The sequence below is a fragment of the Onychostruthus taczanowskii genome, unplaced genomic scaffold (genome assembly GCF_017590055.1).
Source record: "Onychostruthus taczanowskii isolate IOZ18803 unplaced genomic scaffold, ASM1759005v1 scaffold13, whole genome shotgun sequence".
Taxonomy (NCBI): domain Eukaryota; kingdom Metazoa; phylum Chordata; class Aves; order Passeriformes; family Passeridae; genus Onychostruthus; species Onychostruthus taczanowskii.
The window spans coordinates 5,900,277-5,926,593 of NW_024498462.1; the positions used below are offsets into that span (position 1 = coordinate 5,900,277).

General features: G+C 39.4%; 1 protein-coding gene across 2 annotated transcripts in view; it reads left to right on the top strand.

The window, feature by feature from the left end:
* Positions 1-26,317, top strand: part of TENM1 (teneurin transmembrane protein 1) — a 227,078-nt gene that overhangs the window by 123,383 nt on the left and 77,378 nt on the right. Inside the window, exons 11-14 of one of the 2 annotated variants that reach the window (XM_041396472.1) lie at positions 8,630-8,815; positions 9,871-9,894; positions 12,168-12,314; positions 23,230-23,446. In XM_041396472.1, the coding sequence (XP_041252406.1) occupies positions 8,630-8,815; positions 9,871-9,894; positions 12,168-12,314; positions 23,230-23,446 (574 nt within the window). The remainder of the gene's footprint in view (positions 1-8,629; positions 8,816-9,870; positions 9,895-12,167; positions 12,315-23,229; positions 23,447-26,317) is intronic. The other variant, XM_041396471.1, reaches the window with a different exon arrangement.

Here is a 26,317-nt window from a genome sequence, read left to right on the forward strand (position 1 = left end):
AGAGCTTGTTAGTCAGAGTATAAGTCTCCAGTGATGACTGACATCTCACTGCTGTGCTACAAGTACAACTTGAAATGGTGAAGACAAATTATAAAACAGGACCAAATTTGACAAGGAAACTCCACATATGCTTGGGCAACAATATTTTTAAAATGTTGTGGTCAGATTTCTTTGTGCTTCTCCTTGCCCTTTTGTCAGTCTAATCTTCCTTGCTATTAAGTTACACTTCTGCTCATTTATTTTAAACGGGCCCCACACTGGCCTCGTCCAACCTGTATCATCTCTAAAAAAGAGACAAGTTCTGCAGCTGAAGTCTCTTGTGTGGCAAGCCTAGCATAGTTGTATTCTCCTTTACACCAGTGCTGTGGCTGGGTAAACAGAGATGTTCCCAGTGCCAAATGAGGAATCCTCTTCAGTGGTATCAATTTTCAGTGCTCTGGCTGCCTGAAATGAAATATCTGTTAGTATGTTTACCATTACCAGTCCAGCTTCTTCAGGCTGTATTGATTAAATTTTTGTACTGTAAAAATACCATTTTGAACCCCAGCAAAATCGATATAGAGTGAGATTTTATATATATATAAATTGGATTTGGATCAGGAAGAAAATCTTCATCAGATGAAAAATAAAGCTGGGTGAAAAAAGTGTGATAAAAGATCTCAGAAGGGGAAAAAGTTGCTGTGTCATTTCCCCAGCCTCTGTTGTATTTGCCCTCTAGACCTTTCTGTCTGTCCACTGATTACTTTTCTACACAAATAAATTTTCAAGCAAATTGAGGCTTCCAGTTTCAAAAAGATACTTGTAAATAGATGTAGCATTATCAGAAACTACCTTACAGAGCTTTTTAAATGCAATAGCATTCATATATTTTGTGATACACAGTAGTGCTAATGGCAACCTTCCTACTGGAGGCCAGAAGAGTTATTTATAGAGTACCTAAAGCATCAAGAGTAATTTCAATGAGAAGATGGTAGGATTATTTCCAGAAAGCAATTAAAACCACAACTTTATGGGTAGTGAAACATTGTGAGTAACAAACAGTGAGGATATGGCATTTTAGTTCCAGTGGGTTTATTTTGTATGTTGTGGCCTGTGGTAAGAAGATAAGAAAGGTAGTTAGGTAACTGCAAGGCAAGACACCAGAAAGGTTTTCTACATAGAACTTACACTAGGAAGGTTTAAAATGAAGTAATGTTTGGGGAATAAAGAAGTTTTGGAGAAGTTTTGCCTTTGGTAGATATGGTTGATGGTTGTGCAATAATTGTGTTTGACTTATCCCAAACAATAGTCAGCACTGTGTGAAGTTTAGATTCCCCCATTTATTTTCTGAATTACTGGCTGTTCAGTAGTTCTTTTTTGCAACTCTTGTCTCTCTGAGGAAGACCCAACCTCCCAAAATGCCTTTTTGATAGAACAGCTCCTGAGATAATACTGAGCAAAACATAGAGTGCCTGGGCCAGTCCTTTACTCAGATTTCAGCTGTCCTGGCTTTTATTTTAAATGCTAGTGAGACCACACAAAAGCTTATTTTCTGGAATCATTAATTTTTTAACAAAACCCACTGATCTACTGAGGAGAAAATAGAAACAGGTTATCAGTCATGTAATCATGCAGGAAAGAGGGTACTTAATCTGAATTTAAGTATTAGAAGACATCAAGAAGACACAAGAAAAAAGTTGTATTTGAGGGGGCTAAGGCATGTCCATGTTTGTGTAATTCATGGAAAACTGTAAATAGTTGGAATATATTATGAACCTCTCTAACATCATTCAGAGCCAGAAATGAGGGCAGATGCAATTTAGAGTTGGACTTGCTTCCTCCTTAAGATTTTTTCCAAATAGTTCTTCTTTGGTTTAACACAGTTTTATATGCATGCTAGTCTTCCTTCGTGACAGTGTCAGAAAGGATAAATATCAATAGCTGAATAAATTTAAGCATTCTAGTCTGATAACAGACTGTAATAGAAAAGTATTTTAGACAGATGTTTCAGGTCAGGTGAGATGAATCTCACTCTTTGAGTCTTTTGTTGGGATGGGCCACCATGTCCCAGTTTGGGCAAGGACAGAATCTTCAGAAATGACTGTGAAAATTATTTTGGCAAGATATGTGATAATAAATTCAATGCAATAGTTTTGCAGAAAGAGTTGCTTTGAATTTATTCACACAACTGTAGCACATTGTTGTGGTATTGTGAGGTGACCTTTAATATATTTCAGTGTCAGATATTAGCATGCAATGCATGAAGAGAAGGATAAGGAATGTTGCAGCAAGAGAAACTCAGATTGAGAGAATATTTTTTTGGGAAGATGGTCTGATAGTGGTATGAATTGCCTGTCACAGTTTAGTCCTGCTCTCTGTTGCTGGGAGCTTTTCAGTGATGCCAGGTATGATTTAATTTGAAATTATAATAGATGATCCTGTGAAGTCTTTTGCAGCTCTTTTCTTTATAAATTTATGTTAAAATAGATCAGTCATTTGGGGATAATCTATCATATTGATTTATTTCTGATGGTACTAAATTTCACATTAAGTTCTGTGGCAAGTTCACATCATATGTTCCTCAGTGGTGTGGAAGACAGGGAAGAGATGGGCAATGCACATTGCTGCTGCCTCTCCACACAGGAACCTGATTTCAGTTTTCCAAAGGGAACATATTCACAAAACCTGGCAGCTGGCAGAGAAGAACTTTAGCATTAATGTTTTGAAGACATTTGCAAATCCCTTTGATTTTCCTCTCAAGCTTGAAGAGCCAGTCCCACTGGACACTGGTATATCCCATATAGTACTGCTGTGTTGCCCCTAAAAAAGCTGTTCCTTGCTTGATCATAGGTCACAGAATGGTTTGGGTTAGATGGGATCTTAAAAACAATCCAATTCCAACTCCCCTGCCAGGGGCAAGGGCATCTTCTGCAAGACCAGGATGCTCCAAGCCCCATCCAGCCTGGCCTTGAACACTTCCAGGGATGGTTTATTGGCATGGCTGTGGCTGAGTGAGAATGTAAAAAATTACACACCTAACTAACATTCTGTGACACTGCTGGGAAAGCTGAGATCAGATGCAGTTAATATCCAGATTGCCAAAGGAATTTGTGTAAATTGGGAAAATAAGATAAGCTCTACCCTAAAAATAACATCTCTTTAGTACAGATGTGTACAACTTGATATCTGCATGAAAGCTCTACTGTGCACTCCTAGGTAACCTTCTTTAAGGGGAACAATTTTCCATTAGGTTTTAAAGAGAGAAAAAAGAAAGCTCAAATGCTTTTTAAATTCCTAAAACTTTACATTTTTGAACTTTCTTGTGGTGTAAAAAATTACATTAATAAAGTCAGTTGCTGAAAATAAAATCCAGAACAGTGTTGTCTCCAGGACACAGCAGGAAGGTAATTTAAAAAGCTCAGGAACATTGTTGAAATTATCATGCAAACTTATTAAATGTAATGTATATTTAAATTGAAAAAAACTTCTTTATTAGGGCTAGATAGGTGATTTTTTTGCTGCCTCTAGCAGTTAAGCTTATTGGGTGAAAGTCAGGGTAGATTAATTTCTAATCTTTATGGAAAACTACTTATTAAAAAATGGATAGCAAAATTATTAATATAATTCTGAAAGTTTAGACTATCTGTAGAACAAGACTCACCACTGAACAAAAGTATAATGAGCGTTTCATAGTATTTGGCCACTTTTGTTTACATATAGTTTTGTATTCTTAGCGTGATTTTCTAGGAGTTATTTCTGACACATGTTGAATTAACATTAAAATCTTCCCTATCATTACAAATTATAAAATATTTAGCTTTAATTTCCCTTTTCATAACACATAAGTAGGAACTTATTATAAAACACATTTGAAAGAACTCATTGTTGACTTAGGTAATTAAAATGAAGAGTGTGGAGTGAATTTTTAATGCTTTTTAGATTAGCTCAGGAATGAACTATTTGTCTCCTCCTCAAGAATATGTACAAATAATGGTTCACAGCTCACATTTGCCTTTTTCCAAGAAACTAATGAGCATTCAGAATTAAGGACATGTCAGTAAAAATTCTAGACTGAATTGAACATTTTTTATGTCTCTTCTTCATTAATTGGTGTGAGTCTAAGGACTTGGAATTTTAGATTTGATGCAAACTGTATTTGATGAAAGTCTGAGGGAAGCTGCTGGGTCAGCTGAGGCCATCCCCCGGCGCTCTGCCAGCACGAGGCTCACAGTGACTCTGCATGGCTGGGCTTTTTTCAAAACCAAAATTAACTTTCCAGACCTACATTTAGAGAACCTTGTTTGGATTTCAAAGTGTACAGGTACAAAAACTGACATGGGGCCGTGAATTACTGTGAATTTGGGTGACTCGGTGTCCTGAGAACCCTGAAAATTCACATGTGCTGAGGAGTGGGTCTCAGCCACAGACCAGCCTGCTGCACAAGGTCTGCCCAGAGCTCAGGCAGGCAGGTGTATGTCCCACTAAACCATGACACAGAGGAGTGGCACTGAAGAGATGGGTTTATATAAGCCTAAACACCAACATGGTCAAGGAGCTAAGGTATTGTGAGCGTGGCACTGTACATGGTAAGAATAAACGGCAGTTAGTGGAAGAGCACAAGTAAAGGCTTGTGATGTAATATCCCTGAGTCTACTAATCCAAACTGTTCCTTTTGTCACCTGCCTCCCTTGTTGCCTTACAGAAGTCATCTCTTTGCTCTTGTCCTTTGCAGTCAGATGATGGCACAGCTTGTGGCTCCTCAGCAGGACAGTCTCTGTCCAGGCTGGGATTTGCATCTCCTCCCTCATCCTGCCTGTATTGCTGCTTTGATCTCTCCTTGGGCTGATTTAGCTCAGCTAGCTGTCAGGTATTAACCCAGGAAAATAAACTGAATAATTATCTGACAGTTCCATGATCTGAATCATCTCACCAGTTTCCCATGATAAGCACTAGGCAGGGATCACAGAGCCAGGAGATGGATGGAGAGGAGGAGGAGTGGAATAGCTGTTTCAGTCAGAGAAGACATTTTTGGCTGTCTCAGCTGCTTGCACTAACCCACAGCTCAAAGCCCTTCCTCACTGTGCTGGCTCTGCTGCATTTTGTGGTGCTTCAGTGTCCTGTAGGACCAACTGCTTTGGAAGGAAGAAGATGCTCCATTGAAGTGAACAGCTGCATCATGTCTGACTTGCTGTCCATCTTCACTTCTGTGTGAATTTTTGCCACATCAGCTTTATTTGAAGCTATTTACCTAGTTAAAGTTACTGTATAATTTCCCATTGCAGTTGGTCCCTGAGCACTCACTGGAGTATCTCATTTTGCCCAGTCTGGCAGAAACCCTCAATACAAGCACAAATGCTAATGTGGCTCCCTGCTACACAAGGGTTTCTGGGCTTGTTTATCCGCAGGAGGAGTTAAGAAATAATTTTGCATTTAAAAGCAGGACAACCTGAACTGGTAATCCTTTTTTTGATTTTAGTTGTTTGAATTCGCTGTGGATTACAGCTGCATGTTTTACCTCAGCATTAATAGGATGACGTTAGGCTTGATTTCCTTGCTTTGCATGAGAAGTCTGTGGAGAATCTTGGATTTGCTTGGCAAAAGAATACATTATCATGGTAAACAGTGCTTCTGAAGGCTTATGAAATCACCAAAAAGAATGTAAGTCTCAAGGTTGCCTCAGTGATGACAAAGTGTGAATTGGCTGAGCTTCAGGTCAGCTAGGGTAGCTGGTCCAAACTAAGAAACCTCATTTCATTATATCTGGTGCTTACAAAATTGGTTTTGGTTTTCATTAAAGAACACTTATACTCAATAGTTTGGGGGAAAAATTCATTTTTAGAAGGAAATGCAAGAACATGGTAAGTTAATTTCATGTATGATCTTGTGTTGGAAAATAGAACAAAAAAAAAGTAGCCTTATGAGTGAAGACTGTATGTACTGACCTAGGATTTTTTTTTTTTTAAATAGGTAATCTAATATCTCCACTTCATTAACGATTAGGACCTTAAGTTGTGTTTAAACATTTTATTCCATGTAGGGAAAACAGTGGAAAATTTCTAACACTTTAAGGTCTGTTTCATTTTTTTGGTTTTAAAAGGGAAGTGTGTATGCAAGATCTATCCCTGTCCCTGTGGTAGGAATGTGCCTACATTGCCTTCAGCTCCATGCTGTTATTTCTTTTGTTTGTTTGGAAGATGAGTTTGTCATGATTAGACTGTGCAGAGTAGACAGACATGGGATGCAGTCACACGTGCCATGTGTGGGAATGAGTTCAGGGTTTTCCACAGCTGGTTCTTGGGTCTGTTTACAGACAGAGAAGTGGCAGGAGCTGCTAGCACTGCTGACAGGGTCAGAAGCTCTATGTATTGCTTTGTTTCCCCACTTCAGCCATTGCCACTTCTGTATTCCAATGCCTGCTATCTTCCCTGAAGTTTTGGAATCAGTTGAGCTAAGACAGTCCCAAAGCTGCAAAAATCTGTGTAGTAGAATGTCAATCCAGAGGGTCAAAAAGACCATCAGTTCAACTTACAGTATATTGTAAACTACACAATATTCCTTAATACCCTCTTAACAATCTTTGCCACTTGAAGTAAAATATCAAAAGCAATAATTGTAGTGAAGTAGAGGGAGATCAGGGGAGATCAAACACATCCCTCTAGCAGCCTAAATTCTTAAAGTATTTGCTAGATTTAATTCTCAGGACCAGGCCAATGCCCAAGCTGGAACAATAAGTTCAAATAAAACCAGTGAGCCTCTGCCAGTCTGCTTGGGAGTGATGCTTTTGTGATCTAGTGGGATCAATTTACTTCCTAAACATAGGAGCAAGTATTTGGACATCTTCAGTACCAATGGAATAAGAAAGCACGTCCTCCCATAGTCCTTCAAGCATTGTCCCAGGTTTCCAGGGAAGAAACAAGTAACAAAACAAAGGAGCCAAGAAAAATTATGCAGGAAGGGGAAAGAAATCCTTTCCAGTACCTGCAAGCAGGCAGTCCAAGGCATGAAGCAGTAGATGAATATATGATCAGCAGGCAGCAATCAAGACTTTCTAAGGCATAATGCCCCAGACTCAGCACAGTTTTTCATTTGAATATAATAAAGCAGTCTCTTTTCTTGTCCTACATTGTTTTTCAGGAATATCATGGAATCATATCATCAGTATAACACAACTCCCTGTCCGAATATTAAATTTAATTTTTTTTATATAGCTGATTTTTGACTTCCTAAGGACAGTACTTTGCAGTTGCTTTTACTGAATTTTGTGTGATGTTCTTTACCATGCCTCCTGCTTCTTAATTTGAGTTGGACAGTGCTCTTGCAGTTTGTCATTCACCCATCCTTTTGATTGTGCACTGTGCTGTCACCCTGGCTATTACCAAAAATAAGGGCTAGAGCTCTCACTCAAGACAGAGCCCAGCATGCCTTTGATGTCACTGTGCTGTTCCAGTTCTGTGCTGCTTTTTTCTTTGTGTTAAAATGATTGGAAGATAAGATTACAATTTAAACTTTAAAAACTTTTCTTGGTATGTAAGTGACAGCATTTGTCACTACAAATGCTTTTAAGGATGTTTATATACAATAGTTCCAAGATCTAAATGATCATTGTTTAAAATCTGTCAAGGGAAAAATCCTGCCACAACTAAATATGTAGCACTGACATTTGAAATCGGAGTAGACATGAGTGTTTGGCTTAAATTTAAGTGCTATCAGCTGCTTTCTGAGAGGAAGAAGGAGGAGACATTTCTGTAGCAGGTTAATTACAGGATAACAAGCAAATTCTGTGTCTTTACAGTAATTCTCTAAATAAATTCAAACTACATGGAACTTTTCTATAATGAAGCCATTCTTTTCACAGAACAACTGTAGTATACATAGAAGTAGAATTGCAATTAGCATATGGTGAGGTATTGGAACAATTCAAGACTTTCATACCACTTCACAATCAGGGCTCTTCTGCAGTGCCCAGGTAGAGAAATCTTCCAAGGGCAATGAAGGAGGTATTATTTGAAACAGGTTTCCTGGTTTATTAGCAGTTGACTTATGAAGGTCAGGAAGGAAAAAAGTCTGAATACTCGAAAGCCATTTTAGAGCTAGGGGGATCTGAATGGCATGTAGGTCATGTGATGTTGCGTGCTGCTGTCAGAGTGAGGTGCTTGCCTCGTCTCTTACTCCTTTTGTGGTGGCTCTCTGTACTGCAAGTGAAGATTATGCATTTTGTCATCACCACAAACATTTGAATATCTAAAAGATTGGTTTGCTTATATCTATTTTGTGTGCTACCTTACCCTTTAATTCAGTTCACAGTATTTGAGTTTGTAAGAGATTTTGGAATTGAGTCTCAGAAGAATTAGTTGAGAGATAAGGACTTTTTCATGTCATTGTTTGTCTGCTTCAGACCTATTACTCTACTTTGCAAATGCAAAGCCATCATTTGCAGTCTCCACGCCAAAAAAATAAATGACCTGACAAATAACTGCTAAAGAAGGAGGAGGCAGATTGCATAAGGTCTGTACTGTACTGAGTGATAAAATCCCAGGTTTGATCCAGCTGATGAGTGATATTCATACAGAAGTCAATTAGTCTTCATGTAAAGTCTTTTTGCAGTATGAAAGTACTGTTCCACGTGGTGTTCTTTTGTTTTTCTTCGCAGAGCTGTGTACCCTGGACTGTGGCAGCCACGGTGTCTGCTCCAGAGGGATATGCCAGTGTGAAGAGGGCTGGGTGGGACCCACCTGCGAAGAGCGGACCTGCCACTCCCACTGTGCCGAGCACGGGCAGTGCAAAGACGGGAAGTGTGAGTGCAGCCCAGGATGGGAAGGGGACCACTGCACCATTGGTAAGGGGCTTTTGTACCTCAAGGAATGAAATACTTAAATCTTAATCCAGTCCTACACAGATGGCCATCATTGTGATTGAAATCTGTTTGGAAAAACAGAGACTCAGAGTCCAGGCATGTGTGAAAAAGGTGCCTCTGCATCTGTTTGTCCCACAGAATAGCAACGTGGCACAGCTTTCTGTGTAGAGGAAATAACAGATTAATTAATTTTTAAAAAAACACAGAAAGGAAAGATAGCTCGGTCCTAACGTATCTCTGGGATGTGTTCATACGTGAATTTTGTAGTCAGGAAGGAAAACATATTTAAAAGGTAGAAAGTGTGAGGAGACAAAGCTATTATTTACCTTGCATAATTCTTGCATTAAATCTCTTGCCTTTCTGTCTGAGGATTTACATATTTTATTTTCTGCTAATGGTGTTTTTCCTTGAGCTGACTGCTAACAATATTCCTAATAAGGTAAAGCTTTCACATCTTTTTAGAAGTCATTAGTCTACTATAAAAATGTCATAGTTATATTTTTAATGAAATTCAATAGGTTTTTTTTGCAGAGTCTAAGAGTGCTTCTTCCTAAAATGTCCCAAAGTGAGATTATCTATTTTTCAGAGATGACCAGCGTAAGGTCTCACATTTGTTTCTTGAAAAAAAATCTAGAATGCGTTGTCTTTGTCTGGATCATTTTAAGATAATTCATTCCCTGGCTCTAGAATTTACTAAGTCAGATTTGCTAAATCAAGGATTATGTTTGTGTTGGAGGATCAGCCTAATTTTCTGAAGATTGTTTAGAGCAAATCCAGAGAAGGACCAAAATACTTAAAAATATACAAGACCTGCTGTTCCCATTGTAGGCAGTGCCGGGTGTGGTCCCTGCACGCTTGTCATCAAATGGAGAATGATCACAAACACAATGCTCTGGTCACAGCAGCAGAAATAGATCTGCCTGCAGGAAGAGGGAGACATTTTATATCTAACCCCAAGGTGTCAAGCCATAAGCAAATGTATTTTCATTTGGTACAGAAGTTTGATCCATCTCAGTTTTGTTCTTTTCTTTTTTAAGCTCACTACTTAGATGCTGTTCAAGGTAAGTTTTTCATATCAGCATTCCAAAAAAATAATGAAAATATACAAAAGTATTGGGAATGGAGTGTTTTCTGTTACTCATTTTGCTTCAGCTTCTGTACTGCTAGGCTCCCAGAATGGATGACACATTTGTTTATGGAAATATATATATATAGATATATATGCACACACAGAGATTTACAGCAGAAAGTGCAGTTTTTAATAAGTAATGTGCTCAACTCATTTGCAAAGTTGTACCAATGTAAGCATGTTTTACAGGGCCATCTGATGTGCTGTGTTAGGCAAATCCATTTTTTGCTCTTGTTTACCATCCAAAGTAATGCCAGAGCTGAGGACTTGCTAAAAAGTTTGTGTTGATACTGTCTCCCATGAGAAGTAAAAAAAGTATTCTTTTGTCATTTGTGCTTGAAATAAGCTTCTTTTGCTAGAGCAGTACTCTTGTTTTCTAAAGCTGTCTGTGCCAGATGTGATCTAGTTCTCTCCAAATCATTTGATACAAGGGTTAAGTGTGATGTTGCTTTGTGTCTGGTGCTGTCCATTTGATTCCTGTGCCTTGCTGCAGGTCCTGCTCGTTCCCGTCAGTGCTAGAACCTCCCCAGTGTGACAGCAGTCCCCACACCAGGCAGAGCAGTGCTGCACAGCCCCTTCCAGAAATGCTGCTCACTGAAATTCCAAACTAACCACTGAGTTCAGAAAGATCTCAGTGCTTATTTTCTGTTTCTTATTTTATTTCTTTGGAATTAGATAATAATAAAAGCACATAAACATTCATTTTATTGCATTTATAGACTTAGAGGGTAACCATACACAGTAGCAAAATATAATCATGGACAAGAAATTGATTAACTCAGCAGGACAGTGATTGAAAGTGGAAAAATGTCCACATTACCCAAAAGAGCTCTCACATCCTGCCCTTTCCCCCATCTCCCTGAAAGAGGCTTTTATAGTATCTTTGGTGGTTGCCAAGCTCATGTTGTTTTGGAGTAGCATCTTCCATAACTCAGTGTGAGAAAATGATGCCACCCACTTCCAGTTTTTCTGAGCAAGAGTCAGACTCTGATCCCTCTGTTTGCAGATGTGATTGATAAACTGTGCCAAGGGTGAGAAGGAGGGAGATCATGTGTCTCTTGTAAAGTTACCAGGAAATGTGCTGCATGTGGGGCTGTGAATCACAGCCTGACAGACCAGACTCTCCAACTGGCTCCTCCAAACTCTATTTGGAGCATCTCAGGCACTCAGGCTGTCAGGCACTGATTCTTCTTTCCTCCTCAAAAAAGCCCTCTCTCTGATAACACCTGTATGGATGATCAGTATCAGGTGCACAGGGGCTTTCAGACCCTCTATGTCCATGCTGGCAAAAAGAAAGGAGCTACCTTAGAAGTGATGCCACTCACTCTGTCAAACTTACTGCCAAGCTTTATCCAATGTCCTTTGGCTCCGTGTGTGACATGGTGAGGATCTGAGAAATGTCTGAGCTGGCACTGCACTGTGCAAGCAGATGGACATGACTGTACACATCCAAGAGACCATTCCTCTCTCACTCTTACAGGCAAGAAATCTAGACATGAATGTCCAAATTACTACTGATTCAGGGCTTGCAAGTCTATAATCAAGAGGCTGCTACCGTCCTTGGTCCAGTTTTGATCTAGAATCAGCACCACCAAAGGGCATGTGTTGGTCCTGTTGGAATCAGCTATAAAGGAAGAAAGTGGAACAGGAAGGCAGTGCTCCCTCAATTGCCTTCTGTGGGAAGAATGTGTTGTAGCATAAATCAAATTGGCTTTTTCTCAGTCAGATGAGTATTTATGAACAGAATAAAAAGGTCATTTCCACTCCCTGCAATGTGTAGGATTATGTCCACAGATGCCAGTTTGTCATTTGGACAATGCTTTCCATGTGTATCTTTGATATAAATCTTGACTATGTGTGTCATATTGTTAGTGAACTATAGTTTATTTTTCAATAGAGAAAGAGATGGACGTGATTTCATAACTTCATAGCATGACTTTACTCACTTTACTCCTGTGCACAAAATATTAAACAGTAAAAAAATCCTTATTCCTCACTGAGAAACTACTTTTGGGCAAGCAAAGGGAAGGACAAAGTTGGGGATTTTTCCGTATTCAACCAGAAATGAGAGTGGCTCCCAAGCTGTAATCATTTGAAGGCAGCAAGTATAGTGCTAGAAGTAGGAATGTTAATGAATAATTGCAACTGCAAAATAAGAGAAAATATCGCTTCATGAAGGCTTTTTTTTCATACTTTCTTTTTTAGATGGTTGCCCAGGTCTCTGTTATGGAAATGGGAGGTGCACTCTTGATCAGAATGGGTGGCACTGTGTTTGTCAAGTGGGCTGGAGTGGCTCGGGATGTAACGTTGTCATGGAAATGGTGTGTGCAGATAACCTGGACAACGATGGAGGTATGATACATAATTCATGTGTCTCTGTTTATCTGTCACATCCTTGACTGCCATTTAAATCCATAGTTTCGATGTATGCTTTCCTTTTTATCACAAAATGTCAATGTTTGTCTGTTTGCTCAAGACAGTCGTTCCTTGACTTCATCTGAAGTAATACAGTGAGGAAACAGACCCTTGTGCTGGATGCTACTGAAGGCAGAAAATATCTGTGGCCATATTTACCATCCCAGTACTTGCTTTTTTTTCTCTCATAAAAAGCAAAACAAAACAAAAGTGTAATAAGTAATTCCTGTATCTCCTTTCCACTCTTCCTCATAATTCTGTCAGCCTTTCAGAAAAAACAGCCAAGAGACACTCAAACGAAAGAAACTTCTGTGCCTGTCAAAATGCATCCAGTTAGTCTTCTATTATTATTAATTTAATATATTTGCAAGCATAAAGTGCACATTTGCAGTTGCTTTTAACATTCGTCTCTCTTAATATTTCTACTGATACACAGCACAGTTCTTGCAATTATCTGGACCTACTTTTGAAGGACTGTTGAGGAAAACTAGTGTAGAAAGTGTGCAGAAGAGATTTTGGAAAGTACTGTAAACAGAGCCCTGTACTGAAATAATCGTTTGCTCCTTTCAGTTGAACAAGGGTATTTGGCACTCAGTTCTGTGTGATCTTGATTTCATTCTAAGGTTGCATAAGTTTTAGGTTTGCTGGGGAAAACATAGTTCTTTCATATGTTGGTTTCTGCTTCCTTTCCAGCAATTTGTTCTAATACAAGATTTGGAACTTTTTTTGTTGTTGTTGTTTGTGGGTTTTTTTTCAGAAAAAATATCCATCTCTATCTCAAACTTGCCAGTGGGGGTTGGAACAAGGTATTCTTTAAGGTCTCTTCCAACTCATACAGTTCTATGATTATATGAGCAGCCCCAAACATGTTTGTTTTTTTTTTTTCCCTCAGATTGTATGCCGAGATGTATTAAAATACATTTATCTTACCGTGTCACACCTAAAGACCGTATCAATGTCCTGGATGAGATCTTATACTTGACTGTAGGGGTAAACCTTGCTATGATGATTGTCTGTTTTCTTCTAGGTCATTGATAAATTAAGCTTGATGTGGGTCCAAGGACTGAGGTCACTGTGGGACCTCAATAGAAACATTCTGACTCAGTGATGACTCCTCATTTACAGATATATTTTGAGACCTTCTGATTTTGTATCCTGTGGGCTCTAAGACCCTGCTGTCCTTTGGCAAAGGCTTCCTCATTTCTGAACCCTGTTCAAAATCGCCTTATTCCTCTCGTATCCTTCCTTTTCCACTTTATTTCCAAGAGGTCCAAGAACCCTGTCTCTGCCCACTGTCTGTGCTCTCCTGCACTGGAGTGTGTCCCTGTCACACAAGGTCCCACAGCTGGCATCCCTGCCCCCTGTGCTCTCCCATCTGTCGCTGCTCTCGCCCGCTGTCCCAGCCACTGACTCACCCACCTGCACTGCTCAATCTGCCCACTGAAACCCTGGTCAGCCTGTAATGTATGGAAAGCATTTTCTGATACACTCTGGGAACTGGCTCTGTATAAACTGCCCTGTACTGTGATTTTGGGTGCTTTATATTCTGCAATAACAGTGAGTTATTGGAAGAGTTGGCACTTTTAACTCTAAATCTCCTTGAATTTGTCAGTTTAAGGCAGACACTTCACATCATTTCACTGCAGGTTTTAAAAGCAATTTTCTTTTCCCTTTTTAATGGGAAAATAACATGGACTAGGACAGCTCTGTTGACAGTAAAATTAGAGATAAGGGCAGAGAGAAATATTTAATTAATCTGACTGTTACAGATGGGCTAAATGTAATTAAGTTTTCTTCACAATTTCCTATAAGAAAAGAAAATTATATCTATATATTATAACCACTTCTCTTTATATATATATGAAGTTTGTAGGACCTGATTTGGCATTAGTGTAAATTAGAAAAATTCCCCTAAAGTCATTGGAGTTATACCAGTGTTAGATGAAATCAGAAGCCGTGTGTTTTAGGGAAACCAGGAACTGGGAAGGAGGTGTGACATTACCTCTTAAGTCCTGTCTGCTGGGAGGTTGAGTCTTAGACTATGAGAATATTATCATGGCATACAAAGTTTTTATTCATCAAGCAACACACCTGGAGTAGGTTCATCAGGATGTTATTAGCATTTCTACCTGCAGCTGAGGTGACTTAAGGGCTTGCACTCAGGTGAGTTAAACACAGCTGACAGGTGGTAGCTTCCTGAAGCCTTAGGATGTGATCATAGTCAGTGACACGTAGCCCAAGAGATAATTAAGTGCCCTTGTATAGGCCAAATCATGGAATTCTCACCTAGCAAAGGTCTTAATCATTCCAGTTGTGTTCAAATCAAACATTTATATCTCAGTGCTATTGTGCTTCAAGTTCATGAGGAGGAGGTCACCAAAGAACAAAGCTGTAGTAAAGTTCAGCAATCATAATTTCAAACAAACTCTAATTTTAGGACTTAGACAAAAGGATAATTTTGTGTAGATTTAAGTTATTTTTTTCAGTTAATTTGTCACATGGTACTTTTGGGGATGGAAAAACTGAAATTTTTATCATTTAAAACTACATTCAGAGACACGGTAAAAAAGAAACAGGTTAGTCCCAACCACAGGGATTCAATAATGTCATTTAATTGACATGAGAAAGAGTTAGTGCGGTTCTTTACCCTGTATTAAGAGCACAAAAGCTTTGGGAGGGGGAAAGTCTTGAATTAATTTTTTAAGGACTGATATAATCATATAAAGAAGAGCCATAAGCATATTCACAGGCATCCTGGTCCTGCAGCCACTGAAGCAGCAAGATCCCCTCAGTGCAGTAAGATAAAACACGTGCGGAACTATTCTCAGGGGCAGGGAAAGTACAATTTCTTTTAGAGCCCCATTAGGATTCTCTGCATTTGTTCCCTGGCTGTACCAGAGCTGCCTTTCCCATTCCAGCTCATAACTCTCTGTTAGCTTTTTCCTGCTCGCAGACTTAAGGGCATGTTTACCTGTTCAAATATCACTACAAATATCAGTGGAAAGGTCTTAGCATTATAACAGATGCACGATGGCATGGTTTGCACTTGCTCTCATGGAGTGCTTCTGCAGTCTGTTACCAGTGTGATGTCCATTAAAAAATGCCAAGGAGTCAAGCAGGTGTCCTTTGCAGTGGGGCCCTTCCCTCACTGTGGCTTCCCTCAGCATAATTCCCCATTCCTTATCCTCCTTCTTTCACTGTCACAACTGACTTGATTTCAGTCTATAAGATGAGCCATTCAGCTCATCTGAGCAGGTCATTTCCTCTTGTCCTGCCACTAATTTAGATTCATTGGAAGCTCCAGTAGCTCCAGAAGATCTCTATAAAGCTCTGCTGAGCTCTTTGCAGGCAAGGTGCCTGTGTTTTGGGGCAGGAGGCAGAACACACTGCTGAGGTATGGGGGTTACACCCCACTCAGTTGTAGCCAAACCATAATTTGCCATGATTTTGCACATATATTTACCCAGTTGCTGCACAAACAGGTCTTTGTCTCAAGCTGAAAGTTGCAGCCTGTCACTCCCATTAGTTTCTTTGATACAGATCTGTCTTTTAAATTTGTCTGCATCTCCTTTTATCGTTTGTCTTTCATGAATCAATCCTGCCTGTTTGTTTTTAAGGAAACTGCTGTTTACTACAAGCCTTGAATTCTTTTCCAAATATGCCTTCAGTCACTTCAGACAGTTATTGTAGCATTCTCCAAGCTTTTCCAAGCACAAGGAAATATATGACTCAGCATAGCCTTGGGTTGATAACCAGTGCTGCTAAAATATTGATGTATTTCTGACCCGTCCATTGGCGTTTTAATAACCTATCCATCACAGAGATATTGAGTCCATATATAAGTAATATGCTATTATTACCCAATATAAATAATACTGATGGGAATGGTTTTCATTGTTGCTGAGCAGTGAGGACTCTCTAGGGATACTTAGAGTTTCTGAAAACCCTGATATATTCATATTGTCTCCAGTGTGGAAGGCCAAACACTACTGGTGCTCACTGGGTAAAACATTCACAGCCTTTCCATAGGTACACTGATGGGCTTCCTTATATAAACACCAGCGTTCCCAGTTAACAACCTCACTGTCTGCTGCCTGCTATGTATTATGGATAAAATTTGGGCACTTTGCATTAATGCATATGAATAAGCATTAGAGACTCTTGACAGTTGCTGCTGCTGCTTCGTCTCTTCTGAAGTTACTCTTTGATTCCGTTTGCTTAGATTCCTGGCAACACTAATTAGACTGAGCTGAGCCTGTGGTGAATAAAGTCAGCACAGGCAATATTTAAGAACACACTTATATCCCATTTTTTACTTTCTGTGAAAATGTTCTGAACATGGATCTCACAGCTCCATCTCTGGCTTGCACTCACTGGGATCAGTTCAGACGGAGCAGGAGTGCACTGATACACACACACACCCCTCTGGGTAGCTCTGCAGCAGTGAAAATGAAAGTCATTGGTACTTACAGAATTATAGAACATCCTGAGTTGACCAGGACCCACAAGAATCATCCAAGTGTGGCTCCTGACCCTGCACAGGACAGCCCCAAAAATTACACCATGTATCTGAGAGTGCAATCCAAACACTTCTTCAACTCTGTCACGTTTCGTGCTGTCACAGCTTTCCAGGAGAGCCTGTTCCAGTGCCCAGCCACCCTCTGGGTGAAGAACGTTTTCCTAATATCCAGCCTAAACCTCGCCTGACACAGCTTCGTGGTGTTCCCCCAAGTCCTGTCACTGGTCACCAGAGAGGAGAGATCAGTGCCTGTCCCTCTGCAGGTGTTGAAGACCACAGTGAGGTCTTCCTCAGTCTCCTCCAGTCTGAACAAGCCAAGTGACCTCTGATGTTCCTCTTAGGGCTTCCCCTAGAGGGCTTGCAGCATCTTCATAGCTCTGCTTTGGACATTTTCTAATGGCTTTATATCTTATGTCGTGGTACCCAAAACTGAGCACAACATATCTAATCGAGAGATTAGATTTTCCTGTCACTGAGCAAGAACATCATTAGGATGTGGTTTTGAGCATGTCTGCATATATGTTCATGCACCATATAAACATCTACACCACTTCTTGTAGTATTCTGGGTTTGACATTACCATAAAACTTCAAATCTATTTGTTTACGTTAACCAGGTAGTTAATTTCAGTACATCTCCTGCGTGGGTGAAAAAAGATTGAAAGGGTGAGAGCTCTGCTCATTTAATGAACTTTTAAGCAGAAAAATAGCAATTGTAAGTTTTATTGCTAACTAGCTATGTTTTCCTCACAAGATAGTGGATGGTTTATTAAAATAACTAACATCAGCAACATGGGAGGTAGAGTCTGATTGAATTTTTCATTTTCACAGCCAGTTAATAAAGTGTCTCAGTGGTTTAATAGAAAAGAAGCTGCTGTGCAAGTTGTTGTGTGCTTCACTGGTGAGGTGGGGAGGCCAACACTGCTGGTGTGAACCACTTTGTTCTTTGTCCCCTTACCAGTGTCCCCATGCAGGGCCTCTTTACTGTCCTTGGGTGCTCCTGAAATTGTATCTAGACAATTTGTACCAATTGTGGACACAGATCCATTTTCAGGAACATGAGTTATTGTGTTGTTGCCATATTTGTGCTCATGAGTTGCAGGTACTACAAGGGTAGATGAGAAGTATAGAGATGCTGGGATTTGAAAAGTGGGTGACATAGGTGTTTGTATCAGACACAGAATATATGACTTGTTCAATGTTCTTGCAATTAACTTAAAGCTGACAAAATGCCTTTTTTGTTTCCAACTGTTATTTTATTTTAATGATAACTTAACACAAGTATTCTGCAGCACATGGAAAGGTCAAATGCAAAACATATGAAATGCATTCACTGTGCAGCATTTTCCCAGATACAGAAAATGGAGAGATTTATATTGCTGGAAAGTAGCCAGTGGAGAGGTAGGTCCATAGCCACAGGTCCATTGCCAATTTTTCTGGCTGTTGAAGGTGATCATGCCTGTGGAAGAGAGATTGCTGCCCAATGTGTACATCAGAAAATGTGCTGTACCAAGCACAACATGAGCCTTCTATGACTGCAGCAGAAGCATAGCTGAGGAAGTAATTTCACAACACTTGTGACATCCCTTCCATCATATCGAAGAAGGAATATAGATATATAAACGTATAAGCAAAAAAATGTGTTTTGTTTGATGGAAAACTTGGTGTGATTCCACTGACACGCACTCCTGACCCAATAAATATTAATATCATTCCTTATAGAAGGCTTCCTGAAAAAATATATTCCCCAGCAAAGGAATGGGAAAATTTTGTCCTAGTTCTGTGATCTATTGCAATGCAGATAGGAGTGCTGTGACTGAAAACAGAGGAACTTGTTTTGCCATGCTCTGCCTTCTCTTCGAGGTTGTTTAAATTATTGAAGAGTACTATGAAGTGCTTTCTATCTTGAAGTTGATCTTTGTAAATTCTGTTTTAGCAGTAATATTAAACATATTTTAATTTTCTAATTCACTTTCAAAACAAAAATCCCAGTTCATCATTATCCTTGCATACAAAAGAAGGTACCTGGAGGATGGGAAGCCATAATCTCAGACTCAATGTAAATCACTTTATTATATAAGTCTGTAGTGTATGTGTGAATGTGTCTGACTTTCTTTCATGTAAAAAAAATAAAAAATGCTAATAACAAACCAAAACCATTTACACATCTGTAAATACATTTTAGTCTGCACCTATGCTGTGATGTTCTTTGGGGTAATTGACAGTAAAAACTTCAGTGTACAGGGATCTCCTGCTGTATGAATTACAGTGTTTGCTGTTTGTAGTAGTTTGTTCATACTCCTGACTGTTGTCTCCTAAGATTTAAAAGAAACCCAGCTGATTTGCTAACACAGTGAGCTTTTTAATAGCTGGCTCCTGATATGAAAATTTAACTAAAATTGTGACCAATGATTGAGAACTGACTAATGTATTTGTAGCATTTTCAAGTGAATGAATTTGACAATATAGTTTATAAACAAGATTTATTTGGCTTTTTTTTCTTTTCTGGGTTATTCTCCTGGATTAAAAATCTCAATTCAAATAGGATTGGCTTGTTGAAAATTTTATCCTCATGTGCATTTGTTAATACAATTTGCATTATCACAACCTGCCTCCATATGTAGCTTGTGATTCTGTACCAGCATGGTTTGACTGGTTCATTTTGATGGATATTGTGCTAAAATATAGGAGTTTTCTTTTGAGGTCTTAGAATTGGATTTTCTTACTTTTTTCTTTTAAATTGTTTAATTTAAAACCAATGTCTTGAATGAGCCTAAAGTGGAACAAAGATTTTGTTTTGGCTTAAGAGTTCACTGTTTGCCCTGAAACAGGTGTTTTATTACTTTACTTCTTGACAAAATGAGAAAACTATTTTTCAGTTCTATGCAAGTCAGTTTCTCTTCTAAATTTTTGTTGATTGTTTGGAGAAAAGCTGGAAGTTACATTATTCAGACAGTTGTAGTTAATTTTTCTAAAATACACACAGCAGTCTGGGCCAAATACATGATTTTAAGAGTCCACAGAGAAGCTGCTGCTCTGCAATTCCTGCCTTACTGCCCATGAAGCATCTTCTCTGAGCCTAACATGTGTCTTCTATTTCATTCTGCATGGTTGTGAGAGGAGATTGAAATAAATTCCCATCTGACCAGTCAAAATATTTTTTAAAAAATACATCATGAGACAGAAAGAGAGCCCATGAATGATGGTCTGTGACCTAGAACACTGCTCCTTTGCATTAGTACTGAGTACCAAAATACTGCTACTTTGGGTAGCAGTTTCTTTCTCTGATGACTTTGTAGCCTTTGTTGCCTGTAAGCTGTTCCTGCTGAATCCAGCACTTCATACAGTTTTAGTGCTGTTAGGACACACACCAGTCTCAAAATGAGTTGTTCAGATCTGCTTCTGGGACTTCACACCCTCCTGATGGGAAACCCTCCCTGTTGTAGCCCTGGGAGGCTGAAGAGGCAAATGAAACCAGGTGCAAGTAATTCAAACCAAAATAACTCCAGTAGCAGAACCTGGAAGAGTTTATGAGGCAGTCATGTTGCTGACAAGTAAAATGCAAAGAACAGGGGAAAATTGAGTCTGACTGGAAGATGGAAAACTGCTTTCCCTTTCCTTGGTTTCTTTTTGTGTACAGCCTGAATGCCCTGTTGGTCACCAGGTACGTAAGGTCTTGACCAAAGCAGAGGAAAATGAGGACCCTATTAGAAAAAGCAAAATAGTTAAGTGTTATTTTTGTAGCTATTTCTTTCCTAGGCAGACCTTCATATTCTAATATTTCTGTGACTTTTCACTTTTATTTCTTATATAAATGAGAGAATCAGGTCAGCTCAGTTCCCACATCTAATAGCTTGTTGACAAGGAAAAAAATTAATCAGAATTGCTAGTGTGGAATAAATTACTTCAAAACAGCTTCCCCATGGATACTGTTATTCTGAAATAAGTGCTCCTTTTTTCTGATTAGCAAAAAATCTGCTAGACCAATGTTTGTCAAGTTTCTTAGGTAGACAGTGGTGAGCTTGTAGAAATTGGCATCTTCCAGAAAACCTGTTGATTGCTCGAACAAGGCTTGTCACTGCCATAACCCTTCCCCTGGCAGAGCCACTACCAGTATAAACCACAGGAAGAGATTTCAATGTCTTTATGACATTTTCAAATCTAGTAGAATTCTTTAATGTTTGTAGTCTTGGATGATCTGCTGAAAAGCATCACTTGATGCTTTTCAGTTCTTATTAAGAATATAGAGCTTGTCATTCCTTGAACAAAAAATAGATGAAACAATTTTTTTCCTTGCAGTTCCAAGCATGCTTTTCAAGTTTCAAGCCAAAACACTCTTTTTTTTTTTCCATCAGAACCCACTGAAAATTATTCTGGTTTATGTTGTGAACTCCTCCATCCCTTCCTCTGTGCTTTTGTTTAGACTGGAGGCGCCTTATTGTGTTAGCTTACTGACTTCCTAGCAGATTTCAGTTGCTTCCTAGGCTTTCCTGAATATAAAGTGACTTCTACACTCAAAGTCAATAAACTCAACATTGCCCTGTGAAGTTATTCTTCCACTGCTGGCAAATGCCTGTTGTCTCCAGGATTTGGGGAATGTGGAAAGGACACACACTGACCTGTAGCCATGCCAGCTCTGCTGGAGCCAAGGGTCCTAGGTTATTGTTGCTATCCACAGTTGCCTTTGGCTCATCTTTACAAAAACTAGCCCGCTCCATCTGATTTCCCAGTTGCAGAGGATAGATTTGTTAATATTTTTTGCTTAGCCAAGCAATTATCTTTTTCAAGGTCAGGCGAGGATTTTCAGATGCCAGAAAAGCCCATTTCATTAGACATGTTTGTTCTCTAGAAGGGCTTTTGCTTTCTTTTCAAAGTGAATGTTTTGTGCTGCCATTTACTGAGCATTCTCACAGAGCTCTGTTGAGAAAGCAGTAGGCTTGGCTGGGGATTGGTCTTGCACCCATTAAAATCAACAGCAAAACTCCAGGAGCTCTCTGCTCCCCCCAGGAGCACCCCTGAGGTGCAGTTTGCCCAGAGGAGATGCAGTTTGATAAGACTTCAAAGTGCTGGTATGAACAGAAAACAGAAAGTGAAAACATGAAGTGAAAATATCTGACAGCATGTTGATCCTATAGCATTCAAATTTTAACACAAGGAAGATCCATACAGTGATGAGATGACTCTGCATTTATTCAAACCAACCTTGTTAGAAATACAGAGTGTCTTTGTTGAAGGATAAAGCACCTTTATCTTGCTTTAAACGCAGGTAACACAGCTGCTAAGTTATAAAGTGGATGTTGAAGAAGATTGTTGGATATTTTACCATCTCCTATTAAATCTGTTTCTGATTGAGTATGTAATTTAGCCAATTTGGACATCTAAGCTGCTGATAGAAACAATTAAATGTCAATAGCCCAATTTTAAGTTTTATTTAGGTGCTTAATTTAGATGCACTTCAGTGCTTCAATTTTCATTGTAAGCTTTAGATATTTAAGTAACTTAATTTCACCCACAAACGTTGCTGCAAGTTTGTTCATGAAGAAATGTAGATTTATGAAAAAATCTATTATTTCTTCTATTTTTCATACTTGAAAATGGAGAATTAGCTTTATTTTCACTTCCCAAATTTGCTTTCATGGTGCAAACATCTATGTAGAGGACTGTTACTGTCTGGTCACTGGGATAGAGCCTGAATCTAGGTGTGTATTCATGTATCAGCTGCAGGAGTGGAGTTACAATTATGCCCTTTCTGGATCATTCTGGTTTTGCAATCAATAAATGAAAAGTAAATACCCTATACCACTTGTAAAACTATTGTAGGGCTTAAAACAGAAGTTAGACAACTATAACAAGTACATTTTTTTACTACTGCAGTGGGGACACTTAGGAGAATTGGGTAAATTCCAGACCTCGTTACTGAGGACTAGTTAGTGAGTGGATGTCCCACCTGGGGTGACCAGGCAGTGCTGACAGTAAAGGGCTGTTGGAGGGAGCAGCTGCACACTGTGGATCCCATGGCACTGACAGGTGAAGTGTAGTGACTTTCTTCTGCCTGGTCTGCAGGGAAGACTGTCCTGTTCTTCCCTATTCACTGAGTTTGTAGGTTCTGTTTTCTCACTGAGTGAGGATTTGGTGAGGTGATACAGTGTTAATGGCTGAGACAAATAACCCTCTTGGACTAAGCATGTATGTTAATGCTTTATTGAATGTGACTGTGTCATAATCAGTGTGCCTTCGCATTGATTACATCCCCCCTGTGCTCTCTGATAATAAATGTGGCACTTTATTCTCAGAACTGCTCCATTTCCTGAAGTTTCCATTCTTTCCATTTTAGATGGCTTGACAGACTGTGTAGACCCTGACTGTTGTCAGCAAAGCAATTGTTACTCGAGTCCTCTGTGCCACGGTTCGCCTGATCCCCTAGACCTTATTCAGCACAGCCAACCACCCTTCTCTCAGCATCCTCCAAGGCTCTTCTATGATCGAATCAGATTCCTTATTGGGAAAGAAAGCACTCATGTCATCCCAGGAGATGTCTCCTTTGAGAGCAGGTGAGTCTTCTTTTAAATGAAAGACTTTTCTGAATATTGAGAATTGCAGTTTAATTATTTAACCAGGAAAATTTAGGGATATATGGATAGCTGAAATTTTTTTGCCAGTGCTCATAAAATACTTAAGAGGATAGCAAACTTTAAAGTCCCAGCAGCTGAGGATCTTGGTTATCAGATTGTTGTTGCTACCTGTCTGGTTGGTGGAAGTGTTCCACCAACACACTCTACTGCTCTTATTAACAAGACTGGCTGTTGAGAAAGGTAAGTTGTCTCACACTTGTAAAATCAGCAGGGGAAGTTCAGCCCTTCACACTGTGCATATGTAAAGGCAGGATGCAGAAGGACAAGTTGGGTTCACATCTGCTGTCTTCAGTCACCTTTCTGCCCAGTACAGTTGGATTGGTATTTACAGTGCAATGAATTTAATGTGCATAATTTACATATAATCTAGACAAATAACTTAAAAACTTCCTTGATACAGCACCTTGATAGAGCAGTGTGGAGTTTACTGTTTTGTGCTGCAGGTTATCATGCAAAGAGCAGAGTGATCCCTGAGTGTTTGTGAGATTGGCTTTGCCCTTTAACAGGAAGGAACAGTGCAGTAGAAAAAGGGCACTTACTTGCTCAGAAAACCTGGTAACATATTTTCTTGAACATCTGAAATAGAGGGGCACATAAGTTTTTATGCTGCAGTTCACTTGGGAAGCTATAACTTACGTGCTGACAAAGAGATCCACAAATCATCCACATCACCTGACTATTACCCTGTCAGCTAGGCCTCTGCATTAGATAAACCATGTTCCAGTAATAAGCACATAAGAATTTTTTATTTTAACAGTACATAGCACTTAGTTTACAACCTCAACACAATCATGCACACAAATTCAGTGCACTTTTTTATTCAGCATTAATTTTTAATAAAGTACATTTGTAAACAGTCATTATTGATCTGAAATACCTAAACACTTAATCACTATCAATAATGTAACAGGATGTTATAAATATGTAGAGCAGTAGGCCATGAAGATGAACTCCATGAGAAGCACCCACCTGCCACTCGTGGGTCTCTTGGAGTGCTGCACTTATGAATGAGGCCTGTACTTGGGGCAGTGTCCTTGGCTGGCTCTGTGTGCAGTTTAAACCAAAAGTCACCACTGAAAAATTTTCCTCATCAAAATACCTCACAGTGGGGAGTTTTCAGAGAGGAGGTGAGTGCTCAAGTTCCCTGTACAGTGTTCTGTGACACTGCAAATGTTAGCAGCCAGATTGTACATAATCCCATCAACGTGCTTTTATAGATATAAGGAATTGATCTTTTAAAGCTATCATTGATGGGATTTAACTTGGATTTAAAAGCTTTTTCTGAGTATTTCATTTCTTTACCCTGATACCTGCCATGCCTTTGAAGACTGAGGAGCAGTGAAGTTCCCGGTGGGAGCAGCAGCCCACCCTCACCATGGCTTCTGACTTCCTGCCACTGAGTAGGACTCTACTGGCATTGGTGTGTCACTGACACCCCAGATACCATTTCCTCCCACTGTAGACAAATTCACAGTTAGTTTGAGAAGATCATTGGGATTCAGATGAGGATGGCTGCATCTTTGGAGTCAGGGCAGTGCCTGGAGACTCGTGCTGTGCTGTGTCTCCTGAGGTTTGTCAACAGTAATCTGCAATGTGCTGGGCACCCCAAAGGAACATCCTCAGTCCACACTTTGCTTGATCCTTGAGTCTTCCAGGCTGTTGAAATATTGTTCATCCATAAGTCAAATATTATTTAAAACTATTATTTTACTCAAGGATGAGAGATAAGCAGGGTTTCTGATAGAGGCAATAGCTAAACTGTGGTGCTTTTGTTCAGAAATCTTCCTCTGACACTGCCAATCTGACTGTCATCTTGTGTCAGCTCTTCTCCTGGGAATTAAGATTACTGAAAAAATATACAAAGACAACTGCTGCTACAGTAAAAAACATCAGAAATCTGTGATCCAGCCTATCTGGAAAGAATGCTTGAGGGGTTTTAATCTCCTTTGGGCTATTGCTGAAAAGGTTGTGTCTAGGCAGATGATATTAACTCACGGCTGCCTGCAATGCCACTGATTTTACAGCATTGGTGTTTCAGCACGAAATGTCAGAAGGATTGGATGGAATAGTGGCATGTATTTATTTCAGAGCACTGCCATCCATTCCCACTGGTACTCCGGTTTTGCAAAGCCCTATCTGCCTTTTTCTTTTTTTTCATTTCCCTTTACAAGAAATCTCTGAGGTGAGAGGAGAGTTAAGGAAGAGACATCTATCCAGTGTTTTCAGTCTTCTGATTCAAATGCCATTGTGCAGTGTTTTACTATACCACAGGTCAGTGGAACTCTAGTATGGGTGATGTTTGCATGAATCTCACTGGAGACAAAATGTTGTTGATTAGATCTTGGAAAGCTATCCAAAATGGTGAAGATTATCTCTGTCCTTCTTACTGGAAGTGTTTGGTCTCTGCTGTATCCTGGAATTTTCCAAATAATCTGAAATAGTAAAACTAGTTGTTCTGACAGCTGCTGGGACATCTATCCTTCTGCATTTGCGTCCTGGACTCTAGCTTAGGTCTAAAATGTAATCATTTGGATTATACATACTGTCAGGATTTTGCATGAGCCATGGCTAAATACCACACCAAAAATAATGTTAAGGGCTACATGTTTGGAAAACATTTTACTTTTTGTTATGTCAAAGCTGTGTCATATACACTGGGTTTTTGCAAACTCCCACTTAAACTGTGACAATCTGAAAGGCAGATTAGAGACATTCTGGATAAATGGAAATGTACTTGCTTACATCAGGCATGGTTTTAACCTACTGCATGTAGCAGGGTGTAGCAGATTA